The sequence below is a fragment of the Nannobrachium achirus genome (genome assembly GCF_963921795.1).
Source record: "Nannobrachium achirus genome assembly, chromosome: 3".
NCBI lineage: Eukaryota > Metazoa > Chordata > Actinopteri > Myctophiformes > Myctophidae > Nannobrachium > Nannobrachium achirus.
In genome coordinates this window covers 43,220,809-43,233,630 of record NC_137812.1, presented here as the reverse complement: position 1 = coordinate 43,233,630, position 12,822 = coordinate 43,220,809, and the positions used below count along the sequence as shown (strand labels likewise).

The following is a 12,822-nucleotide window of genomic DNA, read 5'->3' as shown; positions in this document are numbered from 1 at the left end:
TTGAAGCAGGGTCCATATTCTGTATTATGTCTTTACCTTTTTCTGACACTCATTAATCCTTTTAAAACATTGCTAGGAATGATCTAGCCTATTATAGATTAATGAAAAAATAACTTGAGTAAAGAAAATATTAGATTAGTTTTTGACTGATCGCTTGACATTGTTGTTAATGTAGCATAGTATATTTATTACCAGTAAGACACATGGGTGCGTGCACATGGAAGCGTGCACGGCTGTACGCATCCGCCTGGGTGACAGGCTCGGCTGGGCGAGTACTGGCGCTATTGGCATGGGATCAACTTTGACCAAGAAAATGCACAGACCTTGTTGGTTGTTTATGTTGTACAAAATGTAGCATTATTTTCCCAAATATGGAGATTACTGACGTCTGACATCATAAATGTTTGATGTCATAGACCACATGAAACTGACAATTTCCATATATGGGCATTCCCAGATGTGGGCTTAATATTGATGACATCTGGGATCTCCATATGGCATTAAGGGGCCAAGGACGAAACTAATTGCAAGTATGACTATTGATGACATCAGGGATTTCCATATGGGCATAAAGGGGATTGTATGATGTCAGACTTCATAGAAGTCATAGGTCTATGATGTCAGACAAGGATGGAATTAATTTGCAACATCATTGTGATGTCAGAACAGGTCAGCTATATCCTTCTGTTGAGCTGGGGTTTCGCATGCACAGGATCTGGATGTTTTTATAGTAAATGTGACAAAATCATATTGGGACAGACAATATACTTACGGTAGGAAAATAAATGCATTTTTAATTTTTATTATAAAGTACTGGAGATTTGCCTTCTCGTTTTTCTGAGCATTTGTCTAAAACAATAGTAAGGCAATATTAGCAGCCAGGATTTTGTCACTTGAAAAGTTGTGGGTGTCAGTGATTTTAAAGATTTGCATTATTAAAGGACCTCTTCGCCCATTTTCAACTTTATCTTCATATAATTGGTCCTCACTAATGCTCATTTAGTCTACTTTGCCTGTGTTTCACAGTAGGGCTGTGGACAGTTTAGCCCCATATAGAACCTCACCCGTCGCTGCATACTGTTGTGCTCCGGAGCACAACAGTATGCAGCGACGGGTGAGGTTCTAACCGGTGACATCATCAATGGGAAATTCAAGCTAATAGAAACTGCACTGCAGGCTTTATATTTCTGTGAAGTTAACATGCTATAATAGAAGCCATTGTTGTCACATTTAATAATAAAAATAAATGATATATATTTGTTTGTTTATATTTGTTTAAAATGACTAAAACTCCCTTATAATGATCCAAATATAGGACAGCGGTCAGAAATACATAGCAGCAATAATGTGATAAAAATTAAGTAAACACATTACTTACAAGCAACAATATAAAAGATGTTTAAGGTTAACTTTAAAAAACGAGGGCTCGTCCGGGATTTGAACCCGGGACCTCTCGCACCCTAAGCGAGAATCATACCCCTAGACCAACGAGCCAGTACGTCTCTGAGAGGAAAAACAACATTTTAAACTCCCATACACACTGTAATAAGCGACATAGTCACCTGGTAAGTGACATAGTTGAGTTGTATTTACAACTAAATGTGTTCATTTAAATACACGCGTCGCTTTGTTAAAAATCGAATAATAATAAAGACAACAAAGGTCTGCTGTGTTCTTGCTGACGTCACCCAGCCAGCGGGTCCGCGGCCTGCCGACGTGGCGGGGCGGAAGCAGCGGACTGGAGCTGTCACGACACGGACGGTGAGTTGCGCTGTCATTTCCATACAAACAAAACAAACTATAGGCTGATTTGTTTGCCTCGAATAACATGAAACAACAATAACAACACCAACACATGCATCCTCTGCCTGTTCTGCCATGAAGTTATTATTCGTTCAGTCGTCGTCGTTGTTGTTGTTGTATGATGTTTATTGATACATAGAGGTAGGTAGGCGTACAATGCTGTGAATCAGAGTTTTCCACACATTTTATTTTAGAAATGAAAAGAGATAATCTGGTGGATAGTTCTATGTTGCCATGTTATTATAATAGGACTAGTGTTCATAATAAATTCAGCTCAAGCACCAGAGGAGGTTATGAGATGTGATGGCTACTGTGAATTTGCCATTCATATGATGTGATGATGATCGAGCTAATTCTTTTTGTCTCTGGGCTTGTATTTTTGATTACAATCATCTACCAGACAGTCAGTGTCTGTAGAGAGCTGTTGATGTTTCTAAAGTTATCTCCTATGCAATGAGACGCAAACTAGTGTAACAATGAAGCCATTGTAACTTTTTTGAGAATGCAATTCAAATGTGCTCTAAAGTTCATTTTCTTTTATGCAGAAACGCATTTTATTACTTTGTTGGTAACTGTTTCTTACCGGTTGTTCGGGTTCACCTGTTCTCAGTGGGATTAGATAGTACTTGGTGTGAAAATAAATGATGAAAAACAAAGCAACGGTGACTGAAAGGAGAAAACTGTTATTAGCTGGATGCGTTTGCAACATTTGACCTCTGGATGGCACTGCTGTACCAGTGGTTAACCCTTATATACCTTCAGCGACATGCAGACTTCTTTTCATCTTTATTCCAGATGCAGTCCAAAATAAATGTCAATAGACACTAATATTACTGGTGTGCGTGTCTCTGTCACCGTCCAGATCAGAATGTCCGAGCCTGCTCCCACCGCCACGGACCCCTTTACAGATCCCCCCTCTCCACATGCCCAACCCCCCAACACTGAGCCTGACTCATTGGAGGTCATGATGCAACCCTCACCGGTCCCTGAGGACGTCAGTGGCTGTGAGGCCCCTGGAGAGGCTACCAGGAATGCTGAGGGAGAGGCTACCAGAAAGGCTGAGGGAGAGGCTACCAGAGAGGCTGAGGGAGAGGCTACCAAAGATGCTGGGATAGAAGCTACCAGAGAGTCTGGGATAGAGGTTACCAGCAGAGATGCTGCGAGGGAGGCTACCGATGAGGCGACTGCACTGGACGTTGCTCGGGGAAGCTGCTCCGAAGGTCTCACTGAGGCAGGACATGACTGTGAGGGTCACGTGGTTGTATCTCAGCAACCAGGGCGTGGCAGCGAGGCCCTTCTGGTTGACTGTGACCAACCGGTGAGTCTGGAGCCAGACATGCCAGCCGGAGAGGAGGAAGCAGAGGTAAAGTTGAATGTGTGTGTGTGTGTCTGTCCGTGTCCTGATGTATCATAGAATAGAATAGTCCCCACTCCTTGTATTGTGTATTTTTTGCACTGTATATTTGCACATGAAATACATTGACATTCTTTCTCTTTCCTCGTCTTTCCTATTATGAAGTTAGATTACAGTATATTTGTTACTAGTATTTAAACTTTTAAGGACTATTACTAGGGGTAAGGGGTGCACAATATTGACATTATGTCTAATAATTGCATGGTTGAGTCGATAACACCAGTACCAATATTGCTATACAATTTTCCAGTTGAGTTTACCTTTACACCTGTCATACTGTGATTCTGGGTCCAGATGCAGACTTTTGGGAGGAGGAAAAAAAGCGCATTGTTCCTGATTTATTAAGCCTAATGATGGACACTTTCCAAGTGTTTGCTTTCACTTCTGAAGGACACAAGCACATGAGTACATTGGTTCAAACAAGTCTACTTTAAAAGGTTTCAATCATCACAAAATGCTTTTTCAGCGTCACATTCAAACATAAATATTATAACATAAAATATCAGCTAAGAATATTAGGATTATATTTAAGGCGATTTTCTTTGGATAAAATAAGCTCTATATTCTGATAGTACTCATTGCTATAGTATAGAGCTTTTGTTCAGTAGTTTGTTGTCTCTCCAGCTCTTTATTTAACAGACAAAAAAAAGCTGATAATTGGGTACTCTCTCCTGATTAGCTGAGATTTTGCAACCCACCTGAAAATTTATTTTTTGTTTTTTGAAGATCTAGATAGATGAACAAACACTTTATATAATAGGAATGATTACTATCAGAAAATAGTGCTTTGACATTTTAACAAAAAGAAAAAACGTTTTAACCCAAAAATATCACTTACCCTACCTTTTATAGGTTCCACAACGATATTACATAATTAATATTGACTGATAATGATATGAAGGATCTGCCGGTAGTCTGGCATATTCAGCCTTGACTGCGTCTCACATAATTGATTTGTGTTGCACTCTGTTTAATACGCTGTTGTTTATTGACTGGGGTTCACACTTCACACCACTTAATCTGATCTTTCACTTTGTAAGCCTCTCCAGATAAAAGCATCTGCTAAATGCCGAAATATATGGTTGACTTTTCTGCTGATCATTGAATAAAGTATAAGCCATTGTATTCCATTCAGTTTGACAGGGTATGAAAATCAACTTGCAGAAACGTAAAATGTGCTTTACCTTTGATCAGAGTAGTCAGGACAGGTTCAGGACAGGAACTGCTTCAATACATCACACTGACACCTTTCACTGCTAATGTTTAACCAAGATGTGTGTGTGTGTGTGTGTGTGTGTGTGTGTGTGTGTGTGTGTGTGTGTGTGTGTGTGTGTGTGTGTGTGTGTGCGTGCGCGTGTGCGTGTGCGTGTGCGTGCGTGTGTGTGTGTGCGTGCGTGTAGGATCCCAACCAAGCAAAAGACAAAGGTTGGGGAGGCTGGGGTTCGTGGGGAAAGTCTCTTTTGAGCAGCGCCTCCAGTTCAATGGGTATGCTTCCTTCCTTTTTCACCTTGTCTCCTTTTCTTCTATCTGTCTCCCTTGTTTAGTTAGTTATCTGCTCACCATGTCTGTCTGTAACCTTTTTTTGTATTTGGGCTATATTGTAACTTAGTTATGATTATAGTGCATGTGAAAATAATTAATCACCTGGGCTTTCGTTTGTCCACCTGATCTGATGCATGCAGCCATGCTCGAGGTTGGATAACAAGCGCAATGACAAATGCTGACTGATATTGTTTGAACCACTAGAACCCCGACATCCCTTTTCTGGGGGGAACATTTGCCAGAAATAGCCGATCTACCTGTTCACAACACGGTGCAACGCATACGCAAATAGATTTGGTGGAGAACGAAAAAAAAGTTGCAACTCAAGTCTGTTTCACTAAGACTAGAGGGTTTAATTGGTTAATCTGATACCCGTAGCCTTTTTTTATTCACAATGACAACAAGTCGATAGACCAAGTAGAAGATGACCAATCAGTGCAAGCTCATCACCCCCTCACACAGTGCAAATAAAGACTTGTTATGTGATGACAGTTAATATACAGTATATACAGTATATACCAGGCTAAGTGCATACGGCTAGATAAGACTTTAGGTCTACCTATTTTTATATATTTTTTTTATCATTATTGCATTTTACTTTTCTTTTTATTAACCATACTTGAATCACTTCAATTGTTTTCCATTCTTAATGCCATGTTCTGATGACTCCTGAATTTCCCCACAGGGATCAATAAAGGTCTATCTATCTGCAGATCTATCGATTGTACATTTGCTTTACATCTGCTTTCATGACCTCAGGTCAGCTGAACTGTGCGTGTGCGTGTGCGTGCGTGTGCTCGTGTGTGTGTGTGTGTGTGTGTGTGTGTGTGTGTGTGTGTGTGTGTGTGTGTGTGTGTGTGTGTGTGTGTGTGTGTGTGTGTGTGTGTGTGTGTGTGTGTGTGTGTGTGTGTGTGTGTGTGTGTGTGTGCAGGTCAAAGCCTGAGCTCAGTCAAGGACAAGGCAGGAGAGGCCTTGCGCTTCCACAAGACATCGGTGGGAGAGGAGGCAGAGGAAGAGGAGGGAGAGACGCAGCACCAGGTGGAGGAGGAGAAGATGGAGGGAGGAGGAGACGACCAGTCTGACCCCAGTCAGTCTCCTTCAACCACTCCTAGCAGAGGAGTCTTCTCCACCTTCACACACGCTGTACAGAACACAGTGAGTGGACACACGCTCACGAACACACATACATACATACATACACACACACACACACACACACGCATGCACAAGCACACACATACTGTACACACTTATGGCAGTCCATCGTTGTCGATGATGACTTCATATCTCCTGGGGGGAAATGGAGGTTTTCAACGCTTGGTGCATTTGTGCCACCTCATGTGGCTGTATAGTAGACCAATTGGAGATCCAAACACTTTTCCACATGTGGGGCAGGTGTGTGTTGAACCTGGTTGAACCCATGTGATGCCCAGGATCCTTTGCAAACAGTGGATGGATGTAAGGAACTGCTGAAGGATGGAGAGGAATTTGGATGGGACCCCAAACTGGCATAGTATGCCCCAGAGTAGCTTTCAGTCTACTGTGTTGAAAACCTTTGACAGATCAATGAAAGCAATGTACATTTCTTGCTTGTGTTCTCTGGATTTCTCCTGTATTTGCCTGACGATCAAGATCATATGTTGCCGGTGCAGAGAGAAGGTTTAAGTGAGCGTAGGGGTGCACAGTACCTACCCTCACTGTCTTGGCTCCATCCAGCTTCTTCCAGTGGCATGAGTAATCATTACGACCTTCTACTGGTTGGAGTTGCAGTGGACTGCCAGAGATCCGGTCTGTCAGTATCCTGCCCAATGTGAATCCCCGGAACAGCGATATTTCATCATCTCTTTGTCTGCCATAGGGGAAGTCTATGATCAGTGGAGGTCTGGATGCCTTGGAGTTCATTGGGAAGAAAACCATGACTGTTCTGGCAGAGAGTGATCCAGGCTTCAAAAAGACCAAGACTCTAATGCAAAAGACTGTATCATTGAGCCAGGTATGCACGCACCCACAGTCTCACCCAAACATTAAATATACTAAAAAACCTACAGTATGAACACTTTCAACAGAATCACAACATTAGTTTACAATGTAATTATGTTTGCATTAGAGATAGCTGTTCAACAACAGTTTCTCATTGATTGGCTAGATGCTGAAAGAAGCCAAAGAGAAGGAGCGCGAACGTCTTAGCAACCATCCAATAAGCGAGCCCACAGCCCACTACGGGATCCTGTTTGATGACTACCAGGGCCTATCACATCTCGAGGCACTGGAGATACTGTCCAATGAGAGCGAGGCAAAGGTAAGGCTTACACACTGGCAAGGAAACTACACCTTCTTTATTGGGCAGTGGTGGCCTAAAGGTTAGATGAGTGATACTGCATTCACACTGGCAGATACAATAGATACAAAGATACTAAGCTACACAGCATATCGATACCTGTCGCTTTGTATCTGAAGTTGAAGCCAGTTCAACTTATTTGTAGCATTGTAGCTGCTACAAATGTCTGATAATTCTTTGTAGCTGTAACCTTTTTATATATATTTTGGCTTTTCTGCCTTCATTCATAGTATACAGTGGAGATATAGACAGGAAACGGGGTGAGGGAGTGACACACAAAAGGTGGTTGGGATCTGGACTTGAACCCTCAACACGCTGTCATGCATCAGAGTATGCGCCTGGACCGCTAAGCCAGCAGGCGCCCTCCTAAATTGTACATTATTTTCAACACTGATGTTGTTGAATGCATTGTACTACTCGATGACAAATAGTAAATTCGAGAATAAATAAATAAATCTTGAATGAATGAATGGATCTTCATGTTGCTGGCTTCCTTTGAAAATGAATGCTAGACTGTGTATCTTTGTAACTGCCAATATGAGTACAGCATGGGTTTGTCACCGAAAGGTTCCCGGTTCGATTCCTTGGACCGAATCTGGGTGGGTGGATGGGTGGATGAGTGAATGGCCACAACCTGCCCCTCCCCCAACACCGAGCAAGGCACTGAACCCCAGTGGAGCTGCTTGGTGACCAACAGCATAAGACCGTGGTGGTACGAGGCAGTTCCCAGGTTTTAATGTGTGACTGTGAGGCAGGGCGTTCCTGAAAAAGAACATTTGTTCTCAGCGAACCTCCCCTGGGTAGATAAAGGTTTAAAAAGGGCATGAGCATGACGTTATTTTATTGATTCCCTCTATCCTCCACTGTCTTTTTAACAACCTAAAAACCCTATATTATTGGGAAACGGACCCGAGTTGCAACTGTACTGTGCTCCTTTTTCCCTTTGCACCAAATCTCTTTGCTGAAACTAGACGATCTACACACTTGTGAGCTTTTTTTTAGATCTGCTATTTTCGGTGAATGTTCCTCCCAGAACAGGGATGCCGGGGTTCAAGTGTTTAAAGCCTGAAGAATACTCCACACAACACAAGTACATGAATGCAAATGACCACACTTGGCTCAAAGAAGATCCTATAGAGTCTTATAGAACCCCACTATAGAAAGTGTGATTTTCAGGTGACATATTCCAGAACGCAACAATGTTTGAAATCAATCTTTTATAGCTAGAAGCCTCTGCATCCATGGAGTATGTTTCTGTCTTATATCTCCCTGTCTGTCCTGTCTGTCTCCACATCTTCTCAGGTCCAAGCATTCCTCTCCTCCCTGGAGGAGGAAGAGCAAGACGAGGTGAAGAAGGATCTCATTGCCATCAAGGACATCTTCATCGGTCGAGAGGAAGAGGGCAATGAGGTGGCGGAGGATGGGAAAGTGGGGGGTCAGGAGAGAGAGACAGAGGATAAGGGTGATCTAAGTTCCCAAATACACTGTTCTACCCCCCTGTGTGAGTGAGTCGGTCCGAACACGCTGGAGCCAGAGGTGTCCCCTGAGCACTAGTACAGACTCAGATATTCAACCATGGGAGAGGAAACAAAGGATCTTGATCCAGTAACAATGTGTTCCATGTCAGCTTCTTGAGATTTCACTTTGTTTGAACGTTTTGTTTGACCAAAGTGAAATCAAGGGGAAACCTTGATATTTAAAATTCTGGTGTTAGTGTTGTTCCCCAGCCAAATGTCTCACTCCACATAAACAGCAACTATGTGGACTACTATGTCAATAAGTACCTTGCAAAATGTCACGCTGGCCCTGAATACAAATGAACGTAATGTGCAGCTCTTCAATGCTGTTCCTCTAGAAGCTTTAGCCCTGCTTTTTTTCCTTCCTACTAGGAAGTTAATTGCGTTCACAGTCACACCGTGGCCTTGTCGTTCTGCCTGTCTACTCAGGAACTGGGGCGCCTAGTGAAGTGCAGTTGATTTCCTGGGAGAATATAAAACCAATAGCAGAGGTTTTTAGACCCCCCTGATAACCCTGGTCTAGGTGTCTGATCCTGCATTGGTGCTCAGAGGTGACTGCCCTTGACAACATCGCCACAAAAAAAACATCAAATTGATTAAATCAACATATCTCATCAAAGTCTGCATGATTATTGCACACATTTTAATTTATTGAACCAAGAATCATAATTGCACCAAATCCCTGTTGTTAATCTAAGCTCCATGCAAAAAAGAAATTCATTGAGGATTTGGTGCCAGCATGGACTGACATGATACATGGGTTGGCGTGAAATGAACACCAAGTCATCGAATGCTGACTTTAATGTACTGTGTGTGTGTGTGTGTGTGTGTGTGTGTGTGTGTGTGTGTGTGTGTGTGTGTGTGTGTGTGTGTGTGTGTGTGTGTGTGTGTGTGTGTGTGTGTGTGTGTGTGTGTGTGTGTGTGTGTGTGTGTGTGTGTGTGTGTGTGTGTTCCCAACAGCTGCTGATGGGGAAGAATTTGTTAGTATTTTGACTGAGCTACTCTTTGAGCTTCATGTCGCTGCCACGCCAGACAAACTCAATAAGGTAACATCAATCCTTCTCTGTCTCTCTTTCATCATCATGTCTCTGAGACATCGTCCCATCCCTAACTCACACAGAGATTTAGAAGTAATAGTTAAGATGTTTCATTTGTGGAATCACACTGCATACTTTAGCCGCATGAACCCTATCATAAGCATCCCTTTTTTTGGGCATGTCATAATTGGCGAACATTCCATGAAATGAGTAGATCTACAAGCTCACAGAACATTGTGGCATGACATGTTTTGTGCTTGTAGATCACTATTTTCACTAATTGACGTACATGAAAGTATACAGTGTTTAAGTAGTCAATACATTTACATTAGGAAACTATACTGGCTTGAACTTTTTTGTCGCGTCACAGGTTTCAGAAATTTGTTTTTGTGCAATCGTTTTCTGTTATTTTTCAGGAAGAGAAAAAGAAATCAAACAGAAAAGAATATCATGTCAAGCATAGGCAAAATCCATAGATATCTACATATATACAGGCAGTGTTGCCGTAGTCTTCGGTCACGTGCCCCCGATGACCCATATCTTTTCTGAGCCGGGGTCTCCTACCCCCCCAAGTTCACAGCTCTACAACTGTTTTAACAAAGAAACAAGCCTATATGCATATCAATAGACCTGTATAGTAGGTGTTGAGCGACGTTCGCGACCCCCCAAACATTGAATCACCATTGTACCACTATATACAGGTGCAGCATTGTATATGCTGCACATGTCAGTATAGTTTCACTTATCTCCTGCCTTGCCGTACTCCAGGCTCGAATGAGGGCCCACGAGTGGGTGAAGGAGGTGGAGCATCAACCCGTCGCTACGCACACACTTGGCGGCAACACAGAAGAAGAGCCGAGCACAGAGGCTGCTACTGGAGAAAACATGGAGGACAAGAAAGAAGAAGATGAAGAAGGACAGGTGAAAGGAGAAAATAAGGCGATGGAGAATGAATCAAGATCAGTAGAGGTAAATTAGAAACTAATTTACAATACAACTTACATAGACAAGCAGGTGTAGTCCTACCACTTCTTGCACGTGCGTGCGTGCGTGTACGTGCGCGTGTGTGCATGTGTTTGTGTGAGAGTGAGTGTGTGTGTTACGCGCACACCTGTGTGTGTGTATCTCTGGCACGCGTGGTTTTGTTTAAGTTTGCTCATGCATGTCCATGGTTCTCTCTCCAGGCTGTGTACCTGTCATCGGTAGGTAGCCTGGCAGAGGTGACAGCTCGCAGTATTGAGCAGCTCCACAAGGTGGCAGAGTTGATCCTCCATGGCCAGGAGCTGGAGAAGCCAGCCAGGGACCAGGCACACATTCTCACCAGGTATTTGTAGTCTGTTGTCATGTGCTTGTACTGTGTATCCATAACTAGTGTTAAGAGCTATTTTAAGCTGGTTTCGTGTCTGACCACGTTTCTGCCCTTATTTGCATGCTTGCTTGTGTGTGTATGCATGTGCATGTGCGTGTGCGTGTGCGTGTGCGTGTGCGTGTGTGCGTGTGTGTGTGTGTGTGTTCATTTGCATATGTATGTGAGTGTGTGTGTGAGACTGAGCTGATCATTTTTGTGCATTTTGTGTAATATAAGTGAGTGAGGTTCACTAAAATCCACCTTTGTATTACAGGTTGACGTGTGCTATGTGTAAGGAGGTGGGCTGTTTGGCTCAGAAATTCTCAGATACACTGCTTACCATTGGGGTAAGTGTGTGTGTGTGTGTGTGTGTGTGTGTGTGTGTGTGTGTGTGTGTGTGTGTGTGTGTGTGTGTGTGTGTGTGTGTGTGTGTGTGTGTGTGTGTGTGAGAACAATAGTTCACGATACAGACCCTGAAGACCTTGATATCGTTTTAAAGTTGTACCATGTAACTTTTTTTATAAAACAAATCTTAAAATTGTCCTAACTGTTAAATCGCTAAAGTTTTAGAACACCCACTCCGTTATTTTCAGCTTCTGAAGCCTTCTCTTTATATGTTTTCTTCTTAGCAGTGACAGGGGTGGGATTTCGCGCCAAAATGACGTAATCTGCATCATCTGTATACGTTGTGTATACGTTGCCCAATCACATCGCCGATCATGCACACATGGTACACTACCGGCCAATCACAGCTTATCTGCTCTGGTCTCCAGGAAGCGCCTCCGCTTGGCTACAGTGTTTACCATGGTGAAGGATTTTAACCTCTTAATCCACAAATCCTGGCCAGAAAATTACGTTCTACCATGCGTTCTACCCCTCCACGGATTACTATCGGTCGCGGTGGTTTGCTGGCGCCGCTCCGGTGGTCCGCGGCGGTGGTCCGCGACGACTCCGGCCGAAAAACGGCCGAAAAAAGCAATACCGCTACTGACCACTAGTTGAGCAACTTACACAGTATAGCTTTAAGCTTACGTTCTCACATTCACCACCCCATCTTTCTTTTTCTCAAACTCTTATCTCACCTTCCCTCTCATCTCTCTATCACTCCTTTCACCCTCTCTCCTCTCTCTCTCTCTCTCTCTCTCTCTCTCTGTGTCTCACTCAGATCCAGAAGAAAGCTGAGGATTTGAATCCACTAGTAGACAGTGTGCTGCAAGAGGTGAGACTTAGGATCTCTCCCAGGCTGTGTTCTTTTAAAATAATGCTAATAATCACTAGCTAAATTATTATACATATACAAGTATATGATATGTATTGATAGATGATACTAACGATGATGATGATGAAGATGATGTCAGCGGTCACAGTATGACATAAGGATGTCAAGAACGGTCATCAGGGACTGTTATGATGATGAGGATGTTTGCGGTGTTGTGAGGGACGAAGATATTCTGTTGTGGTATTGATGATGACGGTATTTATTACTCTTGGGTTCCCAGGGTTCCAACAGCACCAACTACATTCAGAATGCCTTCCAGCTGCTGCTGCCAGTGTTGCAGATCTCCCACCTCCAGACACTACTCTCCAGAAGCACCACAGAACCACCAGCACAGACACAGCATTAACCATGCCTTCCTGCTGCATGTGTGAGAGGCACACATACACAGGGTGGGATTTGTAAAAAAAAAGAAAAAGAAAAAGGGAAGAAGAAAAAAACTTGGGGGGCCCTTTCTTAACCACTTAAGCCCAATATCCTTGGTCATACGTACAACATACTGTAGTCAGAATAGTGCATTTACAAGCTCACACATTCTTTATGAGCG

The 12,822-nt window shown here is 43.1% G+C and overlaps 1 protein-coding gene across 1 annotated transcript in view; it reads left to right on the top strand.

Annotated features, from left to right (window-relative positions):
• Window positions 1–217: 217 nt before the first annotated feature.
• The window catches only part of fam114a1 (family with sequence similarity 114 member A1), a gene marked incomplete at its 5' end in the record, with an annotated part of 14,445 nt that continues 1,840 nt past the window's right edge, over window positions 218–12,822 (top strand). Inside the window, 14 exons of the mRNA XM_080722616.1 lie at window positions 218–268; window positions 1,693–1,761; window positions 2,666–3,166; window positions 4,618–4,702; window positions 5,691–5,914; window positions 6,618–6,752; window positions 6,906–7,058; window positions 8,400–8,559; window positions 9,575–9,660; window positions 10,420–10,620; window positions 10,836–10,975; window positions 11,274–11,346; window positions 12,165–12,218; window positions 12,499–12,822. The exon at window positions 12,499–12,822 is cut by the window's right edge and continues 1,840 nt beyond it. Coding sequence (XP_080578742.1) covers window positions 218–268; window positions 1,693–1,761; window positions 2,666–3,166; window positions 4,618–4,702; window positions 5,691–5,914; window positions 6,618–6,752; window positions 6,906–7,058; window positions 8,400–8,559; window positions 9,575–9,660; window positions 10,420–10,620; window positions 10,836–10,975; window positions 11,274–11,346; window positions 12,165–12,218; window positions 12,499–12,624 — 2,058 coding nt within the window. The 3' untranslated portion in view covers window positions 12,625–12,822. The remainder of the gene's footprint in view (window positions 269–1,692; window positions 1,762–2,665; window positions 3,167–4,617; window positions 4,703–5,690; window positions 5,915–6,617; window positions 6,753–6,905; window positions 7,059–8,399; window positions 8,560–9,574; window positions 9,661–10,419; window positions 10,621–10,835; window positions 10,976–11,273; window positions 11,347–12,164; window positions 12,219–12,498) is intronic.